Source organism: Saimiri boliviensis, chromosome 12 (assembly GCF_048565385.1).
Source record: "Saimiri boliviensis isolate mSaiBol1 chromosome 12, mSaiBol1.pri, whole genome shotgun sequence".
Lineage (NCBI taxonomy): Eukaryota > Metazoa > Chordata > Mammalia > Primates > Cebidae > Saimiri > Saimiri boliviensis.
This window is the reverse complement of record NC_133460.1, coordinates 11,685,508-11,708,001: the sequence shown is the minus strand read 5'-3', so window position 1 is coordinate 11,708,001 and position 22,494 is coordinate 11,685,508. Positions and strand designations below refer to the sequence as shown.

General features: G+C 50.3%; 1 protein-coding gene and 1 long non-coding RNA gene across 2 annotated transcripts in view; one reads left to right on the top strand and one right to left on the bottom strand.

Moving 5' to 3' along the window:
- Positions 1-10,809: 10,809 nt before the first annotated feature.
- Positions 10,810-22,494, bottom strand: part of LOC141580541 (uncharacterized) — a 32,069-nt gene continuing 20,384 nt past the window's right edge. Inside the window, exons 2-4 of the long non-coding RNA XR_012512727.1 lie at positions 15,063-15,194; positions 14,162-14,473; positions 10,810-12,363 (exon numbers count right to left, since the gene is read on the bottom strand). This is a non-coding gene — a long non-coding RNA (uncharacterized LOC141580541). The remainder of the gene's footprint in view (positions 12,364-14,161; positions 14,474-15,062; positions 15,195-22,494) is intronic.
- LOC120367363 (hemoglobin subunit zeta) lies at positions 12,721-14,188 on the top strand. The gene is made up of 3 exons (XM_074383167.1): positions 12,721-12,815; positions 13,306-13,756; positions 13,961-14,188. The coding sequence occupies exons 1-3, from the start codon at positions 12,721-12,723 to the stop codon at positions 14,087-14,089; spliced, it is 675 nt and encodes a 224-aa protein (XP_074239268.1). The 3' UTR covers positions 14,090-14,188.

Sequence of the window (22,494 nt, the reverse complement as noted above, 5' to 3'; positions counted from 1 at the left end):
AAAATTAGCTGGGCATGGTGGCGTGTGCCTGTAATCCCAGCTACTCAGGAGGTTGAGGCAGGAGAATTGCCTGAACCCAGGAGGCGGAGGTTGCGGTGAGCCGAGATCGCGCCATTGCACTCCAGCCTGGGTAACAAGAGCGAAACTCCGTCTCAAAAAAAAAAAAAAAAAAAGAAAGAAATATCATTTCATAATGGCCCAAAGTGGAAGCAAACTGAGGGTATATTTATGAAGGGGTGAATAAACTCTGGTATAGTTCATATGATGGAATGCTATTCAGCCATAAAATGGAATGAAGTACTGGCACATGAATTAATCTTGAAGACATACTAATATATGAGTCTATTTATGTAAGATGCCCAGAATAGGTAAATCCATAGAGACAGACAGGTTAGTGGCGGCCTGGGGCTGAGGTGAGGTGAAAAAAGGAGCAATTGATAATGCCTATGGGTTTTTTGAAGGCAAATGATGAAAATGTACTGAAGTTGGCTGTGGTCATGGTTGCACAGCTCTGTGAATATACTAAAAGACATAGAAGTGTATACTTCAAGTGGATAAACTTTATGGTATATCAATTATATCTCAATAACTTTTTTTTTTTTTTTTTTTTTTTGAGACGGAGTTTCGCTCTTGTTACCCAGGCTGGAGTGCAATGGCGCAATCTCGGCTCACCGCAACCTCCGCCTCCCGGGTTCAGGCAATTCTCCTGCCTCAGCCTCCTGCATAGCTGGGATTACAGGCACACGCCACCATGCCCAGCTAATTTTTTGTATTTTTCGTAGAGACGGGGTTTCACCATGTTGACCAGGATGGTCCCGATCTCTCGACCTCGTGATCCACACGCCTCGGCCTCCCGAAGTGCTGGGATTACAGGCTTGAGCCACCGCACCTGGCCTCTCAATAACGTTTTAAAAAGAAAAATCACCCCACCCACCTTATCCCAGGCTTCCCCAGGAAGTGACTGAAGGTAAAGGTCTTCTATAGGGACTTCCGGAACTTTCCCATGCATATCAAATGCATCAGAACCTAACCCCTTGACTGAGGGGTGAGCATTTTCACTGTTCCGAGTAGTCCTCTTGCACGGAACACTGACACAAATGTGTATTTGACAGAACAGATTTGTGGATTAGACTGACCAGGGTGAAGAGTACATGCGTTTGAAATGTCTCAGCACTACCAACAGATGCATTTTCCTACACAGGCTGCATAACATTTTTTTTCTGAAATTCCCAGAATGGAAAATGACATCTCCTTCTATGTTGCATTTCTTTGATTAAGAGAGAGAGAGAGCGCTTGCCGGGCGCGGTGGCTCAAGCCTGTAATCCCAGCACTTTGGGAGGCCGAGGCGGGTGGATCACGAGGTCGAGAGTTCGAGACCATCCCGGTCAACATGGTGAAACCCCGTCTCTACTAAAAATACAAAAAATCAGCTGGGCATGGTGGCGTGTGCCTGTAATCCCAGCTACTCAGGAGGCTGAGGCAGGAGAATTGCCTGAACCCAGGAGGCGGAGGTTGCGGTGAGCCAAGATCGGGCCATTGCACTCCAGCCTGGGTAACAAGAGCGAAACTCCGTCTCAAAAAAAAAAAAAAAAAAAAAAAAAAAAAAAAAAAAAAAAAATGAAGAGAGAGAGAGCTGCATCACCTTTGTAGGTTCTGTTCTTTGATGGTTTGGCTGTTTTCTAAGGAATAGATTCCCTCTGTTACAGATTTTGCAAGCCTTTACCCCAGTCACGCCTGTTTTGATTCTATGTATAATCAAAAGGTTTGTGAGTTCTCCCACACTTCCCAGGAGTACCTCTGGAATGGAGATGAGAGTGCAGGAGCAGGGCTTGAGGCTGGAAGGGTGACGTGGGACAGATGGGGGTGGGGGAACCCAGGGAAATGGCTGCTGGTAGTACTGGAGGCCTCCTTACAGGAACACTGGGAGTCTGTGTACCACCAGACGAACGGACCAGAACTGTGACTCAGGCCTTCCTCTTCTGACCTTAACCATGCTGCTGCCCCAGTGGGCAGAATCTTGAGGCTCCAGGCTGGCCTCCTGCCAGTAACGCTGGTACTAATTGTTATTTAGACTATAGTAGTCAGGCCGGGCGCGGTGGCTCGTGCCTGTAATCCCAGCACTTTGGGAGGCCGAGATGGGTGGATCACCGGAGGTCAGGAGTTCGAGACCAGCCTGGCCAACAATGGTGACACCCCATCCCTATTAAAAAAAAAAAAAAGAAAGAAAGAAAATAATAATAATAATAATGAGTGCTGGAACTGGTAAAAGCACAGGGAGCTCACCATGCCCCCAGCCCACGGAGGTCTTGGGTGTGTCCCTGCCTGCGCAGGGCTGGGAGCAGGGCTGTCCAGAGAGTGGCACTCCATCCCAGTCCCACTCTCAGGGGCAGCACTTCAGAGTCCATGTTGGCACTTCATGGGCAGTTGTAGAATGAGACTTCATTGTGACACCCTGTCACACCCTGTCCTGAGGGTCAGTGGGGACCACTTTGGACCTTAGTTTCCTCACCAGTAACAGGGCTCAGAGCACATGGTCCCTAAGTGAGTCCCAGCTCTAAGCTTTCCCGGTGTCTCCTGGACAATGAAGTGCCAGGGCCAACCTCCACTTGCTACAGGAGACATCCTCAGACTCTTCTGTGATAAGACCCCACACCTCTAAATCCTCCTCATTTAAAAATTAAATAACTGTTTCATAACCTGCTTTTTTGATGGTGAAGTAGATTTCTGGAAACTGAAACCCCTGTCCCTTCCTCTCAGCCTGGGCCTGCCCTTAGCAGGGCAGGAGGCCTTATCAGTCCTGCCACTTGGTCTGGGCCTCACAGGGCCACCACCATATGCAAGAGGGCCGGGTGGGGTTCACAGACGCTATCTGGGACTTGCCTGGCCACCTCCACCTTCTCAGCTGAGTGTTACTACCCCAGCCGGGAGACCCAGTCATGCACAGTAGTAAAAAAATAATAATTTAAAATTCATGCTGCAAGTTCCTGAGCGTCCTCCCAGCACTGAGGTGGGGGCTAGTCTAATCCCCAACAAAGACATTAAAACAGTGAAACTAGGACTCACAAGGCAAATTAGCCTGCTCAGGGTCACTGAAGATCCACTCTCACGGAAGGGCTTGCAGATGCCCAGCCCAGCATTCTCCTGAGTGTCCAGTGGCATGCAAGTGGCCAGACACCCTCTGACCTTCAGCCTCAGCTGCCCAGGCACAGAACATGCCTGAAGCTTGGAATACAGGCCAGAGACTAGTGGGTACCAGCATCCCAGACACACTGCACAGTTTCAGGCTCAGGCTCAAACCAAGACCCAGGGACAGGAAGGCACACACCCCAGCCCCAGCCCCAGCTGGCGTCCCAGCCCACACAAACCCTCAGGGCTTCTTTTCTGCTCCATGGAAGCCTAGGACATGGTTCATAACCTCCTGGAACTTCCGTATCCTCATCTTTCCTAAGGTAATGATGGCCAGGTGCAGTGGCTCACACCTGTAATCCCAGGCTTTTTGGGAGGCTGAGGTGGGTGGATCTCTTGAGCTCAGGAGTTTGAGGCCAGCCTGGGCCACATGGCAAGACTCCATCTCTACTAAAAACACAAAACTTTGGCCAGACATCATGGCTCATGCCTGTAATCCCAGCACTTTGGGAGGCCGAGACGGGCAGATCACGAGGCCAGGAGTTCCAGACCAGCCTGACCAACATGGTGAAACCCCATCTCTACTAAAAATACAAAAATTAGCTGGGCATGGTGGCATTCACCTGTAGTCCCAGTTACTCAGGAGGCTGAGGCAGGAGAACTGCTGGAACCGGGGAAGCAGAGGTTGCAGTGAGCCGAGATCGCGCCACTGCACTGCAGCCCGGGTGACAGAGCAAGACTCTGCCTCAAAAAAATAAAAAATAAAATAAATAAAATAAAGTGCAAAACTTAGCCAGGCACATTAGCATGTGCCTAGTCCAGCTACTCAGGAGGCTGAGGTGGGAGGATCACCTGAGCTAGGGAAGCTGAGCCTGCAGTGAGCTGAGATCGTGACAGTGCACTCTAGCCTGGAGGACAGAGTAAGAAGATTCTGTCACAAAACAAGCAAAACAAAAAAACCACTACTGATAATAAACCCTCCCTCACAGGATGGTTGTCAGGGTCAAGCACCCAGAATGAAGAGTGTTGGTGCCATGTGCAGAACTCAGAAAGTGCTCGATAAATGTCAGCTGACCAGACACAGGCTTCCCCCAACACAGTCAATTCAAAGTGGACTGTTGCCAAATGAAGAAAACCACACAGTAAAGCTTTTAGAAATGTGGCCTAGGGGCCACACACGGTAGCTCACGCCTGTAATCCCAGAACTTTGGGAGGCTGAGGTGAGTGAATCATTTGAGGTCAGGAGTTTCAGACAAGCCTGGTCAACATGGTGAAACCCGGTCTCTACCAAAAGTACAAAAATTAGCTGGGTGTGGTGGCACGTGCCTGTAATCCCAGCTACTCAGGAGGCTGAGGCAGGAGAATCTCTTGAACCCGGGAGGCAGAGGTTGCAGTGAGCCGAGACTGCGCCACTGCACTCCAGCCTGGCAACAGAGCAACACTCTGTCTAAAAAAAAAAAAAAAAAAAAAAAAAAAAAAAAAAAAAAAATGTGGTCTACAAGACTCTCTTCATTTTGGAATAGATTTGCATAACATGAAAATAACCATTTTAAAGAGAGCGATTCAGTGGCATTTAGCACATTCAGAGTGCTGTGGAGCAACCCCAGCTGTCTAGTTCAAGAACACTTTCATTGCCCTGGAAGGAAAGGCCTCCTCACTAAGCAGTCACTCCCAGCCCTAACCACCACCAGTCTACTATCTGTTGGGATGTGCCCATTCTGGACATTTCATAAAAATAGCTTATCTAAACCCCACAATATTTATTTATTTATCTTAGTCGGAGTCTCACTCTATCACCCAGGTTCCAGTGGCAAGATCTCAGCTCACTGCAACCTCTGCTGCCCGAGTTCAAGTGGTCCTCCTACCTCAGCCTCCTGAGTAGCTGGGATAACAGGCGTCTGCCACGATGCACAGCTAATTTTTGTATTTCTAGTAGAGATGGGGTTTTGCTATCTTGCCCAGGCTAGTCTTGAACTCCTGACCTTGTGATCCACCCACATTGGCCTCCCAAAGTGCTGGGATTACAGGCATGAGCCACCATACCCAAAAAGCCCCCCAGTTTCCATACAGCACTCAGTCTCTTGTGTTTGACTTCTTTCACTTAGTACAGTGGTTAAAGGCTCATCCATGTTGCCACATGGTGAGGGTCTTGCCCTCCTAAGTGGATTAATGAGTTGTCATGGGAGTGGGCCTGGTGGCTTTATAAGAATAGAGACCTGAGATGGCCCACGAGCACGCTCAGCCCCAGAACATATGATTAATACTCTGCCACTTTGGGACCCCACACGGAGTCCCCACTGACAAGAAGGCTCTCACCAAACATGACACTTGACTTGGAACTTCTCAGCCTTCATAACTGTAGGAAATAAGCTCTTTTAAAAATAAATTCCTCAGTCTCAGATACGCTGTTGAAAGCAACAGAAAATGGAGTACTACGCCGACCACATCAAAAGTTTAGAAGGATATGGAGCGAGGTGAATGCTCACACACCACTAGGGAAAACATAACTTGGTTAATCATTCTGAAAAACAGCCTGGGATTATTTACTCAAGTTGAAAATACATGGTCAGGCACAGTGGCTCACGTCTGTAATCCCAGCACTTTGGGAGGTTGAGGCAGGTGGATCACCTGAGGTCAAGAGTTCGAGACCAGCCTGACCAACATGGAGAAACCCTTTCTCTACTAAAAATACAAAATTAGCCAGGTGTGGTGGCACATGCCTGTAATCCCAGCTACTTGGAAGCTGAGGTAGGACAATGGCTTGAACCTGGAAGGCAGAGGTTGCAGTGAGCCGAGATCACGCCACTGCAGTCCAGCCTGGACAACAAGAATGAAACTCTGTCTCAAAAGAACGAAAGAAAGAAAACACACATGGCAGCCCAGCGCGGTGGCGGTGGCTCACGCTTATAATCCCAGCACTTTGGGAGGCCAAGGTGGGCAGATCACGAGGTCAGAAGTTCCAGACCAGCCTGACTAACATGGTGAAACCCCATCTCTACTAAAAATACAAAAACTAGCCTGGTGGTGCGCATCTGTAGTCCCAACTACTCAGGAGGCTGAGGGAGGAGAATCTTGTGAATCTAAGAGACGGAAGTTGCAGTGAGCCCAGATCGCGCCACTGAACTCCTGGTGACAGAGCAAGACTTGTCTCAAAAACAAAAACAAACAATTCATTGAACTATAATGTACTTCATGTGCTATATTTCACAATGGAAAAATGGAAAAAAGTGCTTGCCCATAACGATAGTTTGCAGGGTCTGAAAGTTTTAGATTCAACTCCTCTCCTTATGGGGGCCAAGGATGGGAAGGGCAGGTGGTTCCAGGAGAGAAAGAGGAGGCTCTGGGGCCTTAAAGTAGCTGAGGACCATCCCCGGCAGCATAGGCAGCAGCTAGTCTGGAAACAGAGTTTCTTTTTTTTTTTTGAGACGGAGTTTTGCTCTTGTTACCCAGGCTGGAGTGCAATGGCACGATCTCGGCTCACCGCAACCTCCGCCTCCTGGGTTCAGGCAATTCTCCTGCCTCAGCCTCCTGAGTAGCTGGGATTACAGGCACGCGCCACCATGCCCAGCTAATTTTTTGTATTTTTTAGTAGAGACGGGGTTTCACCATGTTGACCAGCATGGTCTCGATCTCTTGACCTCGTAATCCACCCGCCTCGGCCTCCCAAAGTGCTGGGATTACAGGCTTGAGCCACTGCGCCCGGCTGGAAACAGAGTTTCAACATGGTGAAACTCTGTCTCCAACTCTGCTTCTCTCCTCTGTTAGGAAGAAGAGCAGCCCTGCAGTGCCTTCTGGTCCCAGCTCCTCACACTGCAGCTAGAGGGATTCTCCCAGGCACTGAGACCCCTTCACGCGACCAAATGCTCTACGTGCTTGGCCTCTAGACTTGCCTTCCCTGCTTTGTGTCTCTCCCTCCACCTGGTCCTCAGCCTCCTCCATCACTCACACTGTCTTCTCTGCAGTCTTATTCATCTGTCTCTAACTCTCTCTCTCTTTCTGCTGCCTTCTCTCCTATCGAGGAGCTGAAACCTCAGGCACAGATTCGCACCCCTTCCTCATGGACCCATGTGCTCAAGGTGGCCCTAGGTGCCAGGATGAGATGGACCAGGAGTGTCCTTCTGAACCAGGCAACAGCGAAGGGTGACCAGGGAGGGTCAGTTCATCTCAGTCTGGAAGAAGTCCCAGGTGAGGAAGGGACATGCTGGCCCCGTGATCAGCAGCAGCACCTCCCAGGACAGGGAGCAAGCCAGGCATGAGACCGGAGTGGGTAGGCACACCCCTGGGAGAGGAGCAGCTGTGAAATGTGCACAAGGGGCCGGGCGTGGTGGCTCACGCCTGTAATCCCAGCACTTTGGGAGGCTGAGGTGGGTGGATCACGAGGTCAAGAGATCGAGACCATTCTGGTCAACATGGTGAAACCCCGTCTCTACTAAAAATACAAAAATTAGCTGGGCATGGTGGCGCGTGCCTGTAGTCCCAGCTACTCGAGAGGCTGAGGCAGGAGAATTGCTTGAACCCAGGAGGCGGAGGTTGTGGTGAGCCGAGATCACGCCATTGCACTCCAGACTGGGTAACAAGAGCAACTCTGTCTCAAAAAAAAAAAAAAAAAAAAAAGAAAGAAATGCGCACAAGGAACAGACCAGCAAGGAGGACCAGGCAGTGCTGGAAGGGACTTCCTGGAAGCCTGTAAGGAGAGTCCCTCCCATCAGCTAAGCCCAGAGGGCATCAAAGGCTGCTGTTGCCCTCAACCCCTGCCAATCTCATCATCTCACATCTCAGCCATGGAAGAATGAGTGCCCTTACACGAGTAAAACATCAAGTACAGTGTCTGGCATGGAGAAGGTGCTCAAGACTTGCTTTCTAATTCAGAGGGCTTATCTAAGACCTACAATTTTCTCTAAGAAAAGTTCAGCAAAAAGCCTGTGATTGGCCAGGCACAGTGACTCATGCCTGTGATCCCACACTTTGGGAAGCCAAGGTGGGCAGATCACTTGAGGTCAGGAGTTCAAGACCAGCCTGGCAAACAAGGTGAAACTCTCTACTAAAATTACCCAAATTAGCCAGGTATGGTGGCATGCACCTGTAATCCCAGCTACTGAGGAGGTTGAGACAGGAGAATCGCTTGAACCCAGGAGGCAGAGGTTGCAGTGAGCTGAGATTGTGCCACTGCACTCCAACCTGGGAAACAGAGCCAGACTCCATTAAAAAGACAAAGAAAAAAAGAAAAAGGAAAAAAATGCCTGTGGTCAAAGCTCTCATAACAGGGAAAACAAAAATACACAAACCTGCCGACCACAGTGGCTCAAGCCTGTCAACCCAGCACTTTGGGAGGCTGAGGCGGGTGGATCACGAGGTCAAGAGATCGAGACCATCCTGGTCAACATGGTGAAACCCCGTCTCTACTAAAAATACAAAAAATTAGCTGGGCATGGTGGCACGTGCCTGTAATCCCAGCTACTCAGGAGGCTGAGGCAGGAGAATTGCCTGAACCCAGGAGGCGGAGGTTGCGGTGAGCCGAGATCGCGCCATTGCACTCCAGCCTGGGTAACAAGAGCAAAACTCCATGTCAAAAAAAAAAAAAAAAGACCACAGGCCGGGCGCGGTGGCTCAAGCCTGTAATCCCAGCACTTTGGGAGGCCAAGGCGGGTGGATCACGAGGTCAAAAGATCGAGACCATCCTGATCAACATGGTGAAACCCCGTCTCTACTAAAAATACAAAAAATTCGCTGGGCTTGGTGGCGCGTGCCTGTAATCCCAGCTACTCAGGAGGCTGAGGCAGGAGAATTGCTTGAACCCAGGAGGCGGAGGTTGCGGTGAGCCGAGATCGCGCCATTGCACTCCAGCCTGGGTAACAAGAGCGAAACTCCGTCTCAAAAAAAAAAAAAAAAAAAAAAAAAAAAAAAAAAAAAGACCACAAACCTCTCCTTACAGAAAATATTTGCCTTTGATTGCATCAAAATTCCAGCAGGATTTTGTGCAGATAACTCTTTAGCTAGCTCTAAAATTCATACAGAAAGGTGAAGAAATTAGAATAGCCAAAGAAATTTTGAAAAGGAAGAATAAACAGAGAGGAATCACATTTGTTAACTTTTAACAGCTCTATTGAGATAAAATTCACATACCATACAGTTCATCCATTTAAAGTGTACAATGCGGGCCAGGCATGGTGGCTCACGCTTGTAATCCCAGCACTTTGGGAGGCCAAGGCAGGCGGATCATCTGAGGTCGGGAGTTCGTGACCAGCCTGACCGACATGGAGAAACATTCTACTAACAATACAAAATTAGCCGGGAGTGGTGGCGAATGCCTGTAATTCCACCTACTTGGGAGGCTAAGGCATGAAGATCGCTTGAACCAGGGAGGCAGAGATTGCTGTGAGCCAAGATAGCACTGTTACACTCCAGCCTGGGTGCCAGAGCAAGAATGTCTCTTAAAAAAATAAGCCAGGCGCGATGGCTCAAGCCTGTAATCCCAGCACTTTGGGAGGCTGAGGCGGGTGGATCACGAGGTCAAGAGATCAAGACCGTCCTGGTCAACATGGTGAAACCCCGTCTCTACTAAAAATACAAAAAAAAAATTAGCTGGGCATGGTGGCACATGCCTGTAATCCCAGCTACTCAGGAGGCTGAGGTAGGAGAATTGCCTGAACCCAGGAGGCGGAGGTTGTGGTGAGTCGAGATCGTGCCATTGCACTCCAGCCTGGGTAACAAGAGCGAAACTCCGTCTCAAAAAAAATAAATAAATAAATAAAATAAAATAAAATAAAATAAAATAAAATAAGGCAGGCACAGTGTGTGCCTATAGTCCCAGTTTATTGGAAGGCTGAGGTGGGAGCATCAGTTGAACTAAGGAGTTTGAGACTGCAGTGAGCTAGGATCTCACCCTAACTCCAGCCTGGGTGGCAGGCCAAGACCCTGTCTCTAATAAGTGGGTGGATCACTTGAGGTCAAGAGTTCAACACCAGGCTGGCCAACGTGGCAAAACCTTGTCTCTCCTACAAATACAAAAAAAATTAGCCAGGTGTGGTGGCATCACAACTGTGGTCCCAGCTATTCGGGAGACTGTGGTAGTAGAATCGCTTGAACCTGGGAGGCGGAGGTTCCAGTGAGCTGAGATTGTGCCACTGCACTCCAGCCTGAGTGACAGAGCAAGACCCTGTCTTTAAAAAAAAAAAATAAATAAATTTTTAAAAATATATTTTGGATAATGTCCCTATCAAATATAAGATTTGCAACTATTTTCTCTCATTCTGTGGGACGTTATTCAATTTTAAGACATCATAGTCAAAGATCAAGTCTTTTGTGACAGTTTATAACTACAGCCGCCTAATGCCCATAAGGTGCTCTCTGGTATCCCCTTGGACAAAGCTCTTGTCAGTAAGGATGTCTTCAGAGACCCTGCTTCTTTTTTTTTTTTTTTTTTTTTTTGAGACGGAGTTTCGCTCTTGTTACCCAGGCTGGAGTGCAATGGCACGATCTCAGCGCACCGCAACCTCTGCCTCCTGGGTTCAGGCAATTCTCCTGCCTCAGCCTCCTGAGTAGCTGGGATTACAGGCACGTGCCACCACGCCCAGCTAATTTTTTGTATTTTTAGTAGAGACGGGGTTTCACCATGTTGACCAGGATGGTCTCGATCTCGACCTCGTGATCCACCCGCCTCGGCCTCCCAAAGTGCTGGGATTACAGGCTTGAGCCACCATGCCCGGCCAGAGACCCTGCTTCTAAACGCTGGGTGGAGGCCAAGGTCAAGCTTGAAGAGCTATATGAGACCAGCAAGAACAAGTGGTTCTTCCAGAAACGGCCATTTTAGATGCTTTGTTTTGGTCATTAAAAATTAAAAAGAGGTTGGGTGCAGTGGCTCACATCTGTAATCCCAGCACTTTGGGAGGCTGAGGTGGGCGGATCACGAGGTCAGACGTTAGAGACCAGCCTCACCAACATGGTGAAGCCCCATCTCTACTAAAAATACAAAAGAATTAGCTGGACGTGGTGGTGCGTGCCTGTAATCCCAGCTACTCAGGAGGCTGAGGCAGGAGAATCTCTTGAAACTGGGAGATGGAGGTTGCAGTCAACCGAGATCACACCACTGCACTCTAGCCTGGGCAATGGAGTGAGCCTCCAGGTCAAAATAAATAAATAAATAAATAAAAAGAGGGGAAAAAAAACCATCATAGAGCTATACTAATCAAGACAGTGTGGTTGTGGTAAAGATAGACACATAGATCAATGAAATGGAATAGAGTCTGGAAATTGACCCACCAACCTACGCCTCATTCATTTTTTCATGATAAGTGTGAGAAGCCAACTGAATAGAAAGCGTATAGCCTTTTCAACAAATAGTACTAGAACAATTGGACATCCACAGGCAAAAATACAAGCAAAGAGAAGAACCTGGACCTGCCCTTCACACCTTAGGCAAACGTCATCTCAAAATGCATTGTATAGTTCAATATAAACATAAACTATACAACTTTAGGAGAAAACATAGGTGAAAATCTTTGAGTTCCATGGTTAGGTAGAGACTTCCTAGGCATGGCACTAAGTAAGATTCATTTAACATTTTCTGATAAACTGGACTTCATTAAAACTTTGGCTGGCTGGATGTGGTGGCTCATGCCTGTAATCCCAGCACTTTGGGAGGCCAAGGCGGGTGGATCACAAGGTCAGAAGTTCAAGAACAGCCTGGCCAAGATGGTGAAACCGTGTCTCTACTAAAAATACAAAAAATAGCTGGGTACAGTGGCAGGCAATGTAATCCCAGCTACTAAGGCGGCTGAGGTGGAAGAATGACTTCAAACAGGGAGTCAGAGGTTTCAGTGAGCTGACATTGTGCTATTGCATTCCAGCCTGGACAACAAAGCAAGATTCCATCTCAAAAAAAAAAAAAAAAAATTAAAAGGAATATTTGCCTCATTACATTACAATAACTAATATGGAAAGCAATACTGAACTCCATATTAGCACACATGATATTAGATGCATTCGGCTTTCTCCCAGGACCTGCTGCCTCCTCCTGCTGGTCAGGGGACAGACTCAGTGCATTTCCCCTCGGGGCCAGGTGGATCGAACTCTTGCTTTTTTGGAGGAAACCCAGGAATCACAGAGACAGAGGGGAAGGGGACGGACTGCCATGTGGCTGGGTAGGGCTGCTTAAGGACGAAGTTAGCAGACCGCAGGCACGTTCCCAGGAGGCTGCTTGCTGAGTCCTGCTCCTCTGTTCTCCCACAAGTGCTGATTCTGAAATGGATAAGGACGGTGCAGGACTGGACTGCAAACGCAGGAGTGACCTCCTGGGAGGGTGGGGCCCCTATCTCTCCTAGAGTCTGGTCAGACTCTGCCCAACACCCCCTCTAAGGCCACAGGAGAGGAGCAGGAGTGATAGCCCCCAAAACCCAGTCCCATCGAGCCCTGAGGGCCCCTTTGTCACTCCATCTGATAAGAAATCCCACCCCTGCAGCCCCCTCCCCTCACCTGACCAATGGCCACAGCCTGGCTGGGCCCAGCTCCCTGTATATAAGGGGACCCGGGGGCTGAGCACCACCAAGGCCAGTCCTGAGCAGGCCCAACTGCAGAGCAGCCGCCCACCCTGCCGCCATGTCTCTGACCAAGACTGAGAGGACCATCATTGTGTCCATGTGGGCCAAGATCTCCACGCAGGCCGACACCATCGGCACCGAGACGCTGGAGAGGTGAGTGTCACACGGGACTCCCAGAGGGACCGGGAGGGAGGCCAGGCCTGGGAGTGAGACAGCGAGGAGGGGACCGTGGCGGGGGGGGGGGGTTGAGGGGAGGAAATAGTGGGGCCAGTGAGGAAGAGACACTGGGGAGGGGACAGCGGGACAGATAGCCTTCCCTCTCAGTGAGGAGGGCAGGGTGAGAGGGTACGGTTAGGAATTGCACAGGCATTCGATGGCCGGGGCTCACGCAGGCCCGGGTTCTGGCAAGCAGAGGCTGAAATGTTTTGCTCGAGGCCTGAAGACCCTTACTGGGCAGCCAGGGCGCTACAGCCTCTAAAGTCCCAGCATCTGAACCCCTGGGAGGGGCCAGGGGGCTTTTCCTTCCCTGAAACACTGCTGGGAGGTCAGGAGCCTGCAGAAGGGGTGGCGGGCGACCCGGTCCAGGGCTGGGAAGGAGGCCCTGTGGCCAGAGGAGAGGGTGGAGCACTCGTGGCCCCACCAGGCGGAGGGCAGTGGATTTGGGGACCAGGCCGCACAGAATCCGTGGGAAGCCGCAGCGGCCTGGGGCCTCCAGCTCAGGGCAGCCTGGGAGGGGCAGCTGCCTGGGCACGCGGGCACCGCGAGGAGGGGCTGGGGCCTGCTGCGGGGTCGCGGCCGCGTCCTGGAGCTCGGAGAGGGCCGCAGGGCGCGCGGGCCGTGGCGGGAGGCGGCGCTGCCGGGAGCTCACGGCGCCCGCCCCGCGCGCCAGGCTCTTCCTCAGCTACCCGCAGACCAAGACCTACTTCCCGCACTTCGACCTGCACCCGGGGTCGGCGCAGCTGCGCGCGCACGGCTCCAAGGTGGTGGCCGCCGTGGGCGACGCGGTGAAGAGCATCGACAACATCGGCGCCGCCCTGTCCAAGCTGAGCGAGCTGCACGCCTACATCCTGCGCGTGGACCCGGTCAACTTCAAGGTGCGTGGGGCGGGGCCGGGCGGGGGTCCTGGCGGGGTGCGGGGGTGCGGGGCGGGGGTCCTGGCGGAGGGAGGGGGTCGCGGGGCGGGGATCCTGGCAGGGGTGGGATGGAGGTGGGGTACGGGGCAGGGGTCCTGGTGGGGCGGGGCTGCGGGGCGGGGCCCGCACTATGCCCCGCCCCTCACTGAGCGGCCCCTCCCCCAGCTCCTGTCCCACTGCCTGCTGGTCACCCTGGCCGCGCGCTTCCCCGCCGACTTCACGGCCGAGGCCCACGCCGCCTGGGACAAGTTCCTGTCGGTCGTATCCTCTGTCCTAACCGAGAAGTACCGCTGAGCGCCGCCTCCGCCACCGCCAGGACCGGCTGCGGCCCCTCCCCTGCCCTCGAGATTTCGCAGCCCCACTTACCAATGAACCAATAAACGAATGAACGAAGCAGCGTCCACCCGGTGTCTGTGATCCCTGCGCCTTGGGGAGGCCGAGCGGGAGGAGGACGCTCCAGCTGCCTCCGGCCGCTGCTGGGCCGCAGGGATCCTCGCACCGACCCCAGGGTCTCTAAGAGGCAGAGGGATGTGCAGTTGCCGGGCGGGAGCGCGGGGCGTTCGGGACCCAGGCGTGCTGGAGAAGGTGCAGCGGGGCCTTAGCTGGAGCCACCTGCTCCGGCTCCACTTCGAGCTCCGTGGTCTTCCTTCTCTCTCCCGAACGTGTGCTGTTTCCTGACTTCAGAATGATCAGGACAAAGAGGGGAGTGAGGGGCGTCTGCGCTCGCCCATTGGTTCTTCCATTCCTCAATTACACATTTACTGGGGCCGCGCGCTGTGGCTCACACCTAGAATCCCAGCACTTGGGGAGGCCGAGGCGGGAGGATCACGAGGTCAACAGAAGGGATCGAGACCAGCCTGGGCAACAGGGTGAAACGCCGTCTCTACTAAAATAATACAAAAATTAGCCAGGCAGAGTGGCACGCGCCTGTCAGCCTAGCTACTCGGGAGGCTGAGGCAGGAGAATCGCTTGAACCTAGGAGGCGGAGGTTGCAGAGAGCCGAGATCACGCACTGCCCTCCGGCCTAGCCAAAGAGGAAGACTCCGTCGCCAAAAAAAAAAAAAAAAAAAAAAATCTTACTGGCCATAAGACAACCTAGGCATGTTTCTAGGATGTTCTGCCCCATGGGGCAGGCAATCTAGTGGGGGATACAGACATTATATATAGTCAGATCACAGTTTACAAATGAGAAAGAAAAACTTTCACATAAAAGAAACGCAAGTTAAACTACACGAAAAATAAAACCTCACTTAGATCCGTGTCTCACCTCCCCGACGGGCAAAAATCCAAGAGTTTGATCAGACTGCAGGCGCTCCTGCTCCACTGGTCACCCTTCATCCAGGCAGACGGAGTCCAGCCGCAGGCTCCAGTCCACCGGGGCCTCTTACTTGCTGAAGACCTGAAAACCCATGTGCCCATCATCAGGGACTAACTGAAAAAAATCAAGGACATCAGCACAATGGAGAACTCAACTGAAAAAAAATGAAGATAATTTCTAATATGGAGTGTGCACTGGTGTCCAGTGTTAATAAAAGAAAAAATAAAGCAGTTAGAATGGTGTGTACAGTATGTAGAAGAGAGGGGAAGCACACGTGTGTATGCACACATATATGAGCATATGCATAACTGTATGTGCAGCTGTGTGTGGATGTGTGTGTGCACAGGCATGTATGTGCCCACATGCACTTATTTTCGCAAAAATAAACCATGGGAGGGCCGGGCACGGTGGCTCACCCCTGTAAACTCAGCACTTTGGGAGGCTGAGGCGGGCAGATCACTTGAGGTCAGGAGTTCAAGTCCAGCCCTTGAACATGGAGAGACCCCATCTCTACTAAAAATACAAAATTAGCCAGGCGCAGTGGCTCAAGCCTGTAATCCCAGCACTTTGGGAGGCCGAGGCGGGCGGATCACGAGGTCAAGAGATCGAGACCATCTTGGTCAACATGGTGAAACCCTGTCTCTACTAAAAATACAAAAATTAGCTGGGCATGGTGGCGCGTGCCTGTAATCCCAGCTACTCAGGAGGCTGAGGCAGGAGAATTGCCTGAGCCCAGGAGGCGGAGGTTGCGGTGAGCCGAGATCGCGCCATTGCACTCCAGCCTGGGTAACAAGAGCGAAACTCCTCCTAAAAATAAATAAATAAATAAAAATAAAATAAAAATAAAAAAAAATAGCCGGGCGCGGTGGCTCAAGCCTGTAATCCCAGCACTTTGGGAGGCTGAGGCGGGTGGATCACGAGGTCGAGAGATCGAGACCATCCTGGTCAACATGGTGAAACCCCGTCTCTACTAAAAATACAAAAAATTAGCTGGGCATGGTGACATGTGCCTGTAATCCCAGCTACTCAGGAGGCTGAGGCAGGAGAATTGCCTGAACCCAGGAGGCGGAGGTTGCGGTGAGCCGAGATCGCGCCATTGCACTCCAGCCTGGGTAACAAGAGTGAAACTCCGTCTCAAAAAAAAAAAAAAAAAAAAAACAAAATACAAAATTAGCCAGGCATGGTGGCACATGCCTGTAATCCCAGCTACTCAGGAAGCTGAGGCAGGGGAATCACTTGAACTCGGAAGGCGGAGGTTGCAGTAAGCCAAGATGGCACCACTGCACTCCAGCCTGGGTGACAGAGCAAGACTCTACCTCAAAAAAAAAAAAAAATTAAAATTAAAATTAATAAAATTAATAAAGGCTGGGCATGGTGGCTCATCACTGTAATCCCAGCACTTTGGGAGGCCAAGGTGGATTTAGCTGGACATGGTAGCAGGCACCTGTAGTAGTCCCAGCTACTTGGGGGGCTCAGGCAGGAGAAAAGCTTGAACTCAGGAGGCAGAGGTTGCAGTGAGTCAAGATGGAGCCACTGCACTCCAGCCTGGGCAACGCAGTGAGACTCCATCTCAAAATAAAATAAAATAAAAAGAGTGGCCTGCCAGTGGCTCCAGCCTATAATCCTACCACTTTGGGAGGCCAAGGCTGGAGGATCCCTTGAGGCCAGGAGTCAGAAGCCAGCCTTGGTAACATAGCGGGACCTTGCCTCAAAGAGATTAAAAAATTAACTGGGCATGATGGCAGCAGATAATTCAGGTTAGGTAAGCCCCAAAATTGGGGCTTAGCCTGGGTTCGTGGCTTTGCCCTGGAAGGAATTCCAGGGTAAGCTGGTGGTGTTAAACAGCATCATTTGTTGATATTGAAGCCACAGTGGATAGCAGCAGCAAAGGCACTGCTCCTCACAGAGGCATAGGCAGTGTGCCCAGGAAAGCAGCTCAGAGGCACTGCAGTGGTAACTTCTGGGTGGTCCAGTCACTGCCAGGTAAAGGGATGGTAATCTCTGGGTGTTGCAATGGCAACAGTAAACTGCCATGATACACTGCTGGGCATATCTTATGGAAAGTTGCTTCTGCCGTGCTTGTTTTAGCTAGTCCTCAATTTGGTCTGATGTCTGAGCCCTGCCTCCAAAGTAAATGTAGAGTCCCACTTCCTACCTCACACCTGCAGTGCCAGCTACTCCGGAGGCTAAGGCTGGGGGATTGCTGGAGCCCAGATATTGGAGGCTACAGTAAACTATGATTGTGCCACTGCACTCCAGCCTGAGCAACACAGCAGTACTCTGTCTCTAAAAAAGCAAAACACGGGCCGGGCGCGGTGGCTCAAGCCTGTAATCCCAGCACTTTGGGAGGCCGAGGCGGGTGGATCACAAGGTCGAGAGATCGAGACCAACCTGGTCAACATGGTGAAACCCCGTCTCTACTAAAAATACAAAAAATTAGCTGGGCATGGTGGCACGTGCCTGTAATCCCAGCTACTCAGGAGGCTGAGGCAGGAGAATTGCCTGAACCCGGGAGGCGGAGGTTGCGGTGAGCCGAGATCGCGCCATTGCGCTCCAGCCTGGGTGACAAGAGCGAAACTCCGTCTCAAAAAAAAAAAAAAAAAATTAAGCCGGGCACGGTGGCTCAAGCCTGTAATCCCAGCACTTTGGGAGGCCGAGGCGGGTGAATCACAAGGTCGAGAGATCGAGACCATCCTGGTCAACATGGTGAAACCCCGTCTCTACTAAAGATACAAAAAATTAGCTGGGCATGGTGGCGCGTGCCTGTAATCCCAGCTACTCAGGAGGCTGAGGCAGGAGAATTGCTTGAACCCAGGAGGCGGAGGTTGCGGTGAGCCAAGATCGCGCCATTGCACTCCAGCCTGGGTAACAAGAGCGAAACTCCGTCTCAAAAAAAAATAAAAATTAAAATTAAAAAATAAAAAAAATAAATAAAAGAAACTCGAACACTCTGTAATTTATTGTATCTAAAAACATATATAATTTCATAACCTTTTATTTTGAAACATATCCAAACTATCAAAAAACAAAAACACCCCGCAAGAATAAGACAAAGAGAAACAAGGATGACTGTGAGTATGAGGTTTTCTGGGGCTGATGAAAACATTCTAAAATTGATTATGGTGATTGGTTGCACAGTTTTGTGAACACATTAAAAATCATTGAAATGGGCCGGGCACGGTGGCTCACGCCTATAATCCCAGCACTTTGGGAGGCCGAGACGCGTGGATCACAAGGTCAAGAGATCGAGACCATCCTGGTCAACATGGTGAAACCCCGATTCTACTAAAAATACAAAAACTAGCTGGGCATGGTGGCGCACGCCTGGAGTCCCAGCTACTCGGGAGGCTGAGGCAGGAGAATTGCTTGAACCCAGGAGACGGAGGTTATGGTGAGCTGAGATTGCGCCATTGCACTCCAGCCTGGGTAACAAGAGCAAAACTCCGTCTCAGAAAAAAAAAAAAAAAAATCATTGAAATGGGCCAGGTGCAATGGTTCACACCTATAATCCCAACACTTTGGGAGGCTGAGGCGGATGTCACCTAAGGTCAGGAGTTCAAGACCAGCCTGGCCACCCTGGTGAAACCCCGTCTCTACTAAAAATACAAAAACTTATCTGGGTGATGGGTGCCTGTAATTCAGGCTACTCAGGAGGCTGAGGCAAGAGACGAGCTTGAACCCAGGAGGCGGAGGTTGCAGGGAGCCAAGATCACGCCATTGCACTGCAGCCTTGGCAATAGAGTAAAACCCTGTCTCAAAAAAAAAACAAAAAACAAAAAAAAAACACATTGAAATGTACACATTAAGTGGGTGAATTGTATCTCAATAAAACTGTCAAAAAAAGTAACAAGAATATTAAAAACTCCCAATACTACTCATCCCAATTCTCTAGCTGTTAACATTCTCCCACACTGGCCTGGACTCTCTCTCTCTCTCTCTCTCTTTTTTTTTTTGAGATGGAGTCTCGCTCTGTCACCCAGGCTGGAGTGCAGTGGCAGTATCTCGGCTCACTGAAACCTCTGCCTCCCAGGTTCAAGTGATTCTTCTGCCCCAGTCTCCCAAGTAGCTGGGGCTACAGGTGCCCGCCACCACAACAGGCTAATTTTTGTATTTTTAGTAGAGATGGGGTTTCGTCATGTTGGCCTGGCTGGTCTCGAACTGCTGACCTCATGATCCACCTGCCTCGGCCTCCCAAAGCGCTGGGATTAAGGTGTGAGCCACTGTGCCCGGGCATCCTGGTCTCTATTTTGGCCTCACTTGCTCTTTCTCTCTGAGCCCTCAGAGAGGAGGACGCAAACATCAGTGCTCTAAATTCCCTATATACTGTGTATTTCCTAAAATCAACAATGATACTAGCCAGAGAACAACCTTCAAAATCAGGTTAATATTGATCCAAATCCATTTATCCACATAAGTACCATCAAATTCAATCTCCTCCTCACCTGCCCCCCACAATCTGGCTGGAGATCCCCCCCAGGGAGGAGTTTCCAAGACAAAGGGTGTTAGTCTCCTGTGGGATCACCTCCCCTCTGCAGCCTGGGATCTGAAAGCTGCCCCCATGGTGTGCAGAGCTAAACCCTCCACTTACTCTAGGCCAGCAGTGACAGAAAGGCAACCACAGTGAGCATCAAACAGCTAATTTTGCAATTATAAGTCCACGCAATTGTCTTAAAAAGTAGTTTGTTTGAAAAAGCTACAAAAACAAATACTCTTGACTCTCCTTCTAGGAATTTCCCTTCTAGAGGTCTATCACAAGGAAAAAATCCAAAGCACTGATATTCTTCATGGAGTTGTTTATAATAAAAGAAAACTACAGGCCGGGCGTGGTGGCTCACGCCTGTAATCTAAGCACTTTGGAGGCCAAGGTGGGCGGATCACCTGAGGTCGGGAGTTCAAGACCAGCCTGACCAACATGGTGAAACCCCATCTTTATTTAAAAAAAAGAAAGAAAACTACAGCCTGTGCCCTTGCAGGCTGTAGATGTAACCAGCCACTGAGTCCCACAGAAGCAGCATTGCACCTGTCAGTGGGGATGGCGCATGCTTGCCGACACAGCAAGTGAAAAGAATCTGTACATGCCGGGCGCGGTGGCTCAAGCCTGTAATCCCAGCACTTTGGGAGGCCGAGGCGGGTGGATCACAAGGTCGAGAGATCGAGACCAACCTGGTCAACATGGGGAAACCCCGTCTCTACTAAAAATACAAAAAATGAGCTGGGCATGGTGGTGCGTGCCTGTAATCCCAGCTACTCAGGAGGCTGAGGCAGGAGAATTGCCTGAACCCAGGAGGCGGAGGTTGCGGTGAGCCAAGATCGCGCCATTGCACTCCAGCCTGGGTAACAAGGGCGAAACTCCGTGTCAAAAAAAAAAAAAAAAAATCTGTACGTGAAGATGTACATGTATTTTCTTTTCTCTTTTTTTTCAGGCAGATACTCGCTCTGTCACCCAGACTGGAGCGCAGCGCTGCAACTCGGCTTCCCGGGTTCAATCCGTCCTCCTGCCTAAGCCCCCTGAGTAGCTTGGATTACAGGTACATGCCACCACACCTGGCCAAGTTTTGTGTTTTTAGTAGAGCCAGGGTTTCACCATGTTGGCCAGGCTGGTCTTGAACTCCTGGTCTCAAACCTTCCACCCACCTCGGCCTCCCGAAGTATTGGGATTACAAATGTGAGTCACCACACCCAGCCATGAAGATATATTTTCTTCTTCTTTTTTTTTTTTTGAGACGGAGTCTTGCTCTGTTGCCCAGGCTGTAGTGCAGTGGCGCGATCTCTTCTCACTGCAATCTCCGCCTCCTGGGTTAAAGCAATTCTCCTGCCTCAGCCTCCCGATTAGCTGCGGCTGCAGGCATGTGCCACCACACCCAGCTAAATTTTTAAAATATTTTTAGTAGAGACAGGGTTTCACAATGTTGGTCAGGATGGTCTTGATTTCCTGACATTGTGATCTGCCTGCCTTGGCCTTAAAGTGCTGAGATTACAGGTGTGAGCCACCTGGCACCACCGAAGATGTATTTTCAAGGTGTGACTTCAGCTAAAATGAAACAACACCAAAATGTTAATGATGACTGATGAGGTTTAAGTGATTTTTTTTTTTTCTCTTCCATAGGGTGTGTAGACCTCTTCAAACATTCTGAAAAGAGCATGTATCATTTTTCTTTTTCTTTTTTTTTTTTTTTTTGAGACGGAGTTTCGCTCTTGTTACCCAGGCTGGAGTACAATGGCGCGATCTTGGCTCACCGCAACCTCCGCCTCCTGGGTTCAGGCAATTCTCCTGCCTCAGCCTCCTGAGTAGCTGGGATTACAGGCACGAGCCACCATGCCCAGCTAATTTTTTGTATTTTTAGTAGAGACGGGGTTTCACCATGTTGACCAGGATGGTCTCGATCTCTCGACCTCGTGATCCACCCGCCTCGGCCTCCCAAAGTGCTGGGATTACAGGCTTGAGCCACCGTGCCCGGCCTGCATGTATCATTTTTCTGAACAGAAAAGGCAGCTTTTAGGAAGTCTTTGAGGAGATGGAGGTACGCGTTCTCCGGCACTGGAGGTCAGAACACTGGTAGCCTCGGCTTCTGGATGCGAGAACACTTCACGTTGCCATAGGTGGGTTCAGGCATAGCTGTGCTGTTACACACACACATACAATATATTCAGGAATCCTGGGAAATGATTAAGGGTTCTCTCTTAAAGTGGAGCGTTACGAAGGACATTTTTATTAAGGTGTATTTATATCTTTTATCATATTTGCTAGTACAATTGACAATAAGTTTAATTTTTTCTTTTCTTTCTTTTTTTTTTTTTTTTGAGTTGGAGTCTCACTCTGTCATCCAGGCTGTAGTGCAATGGCTCGATCTCAGCTCACTGCAACCTTCGCCTTCTCGGTTCAAGCGATTCTCTTGTCTCAACTTCCTGAGTAGCTGGCACTACAGGCGCAAGCCACCACACTAGGCTAATTTTTGTATTTGTAGCAGAGACGGGGTTTCACCATATTGGTCAGGCTGGTCTTGAACTCCTAACCTCAGGTGATCTGCCCGCCTCGGTGTTTCAAAGTGCTGGGATTACAGGCGTGATAAATTATATAATTTATAGAATTATACATTTTTTTTTTTTGAGACGGAGTTTCGCTCTGGTTACCCAGGCTGGAGTGCAATGGCACAATCTCGGCTCATCTCAACCTCTGCCTCCTGGGTTGAGGCAATTCTCCTGCCTCAGCCTCCTGAGTAGCTGGGATTACAGGTGTGCGCCACCGTGCCCAGCTAATTTTTTGTATTTTTAGTAGAGACGGGGTTTCACCATGTTGACCAGATTGGTCTCGATTTCTTGACCTCGTCATCCACCCGCCTTGGTCTCCCAAAGTGCTGGGATTACAGGCTTGAACCACCGC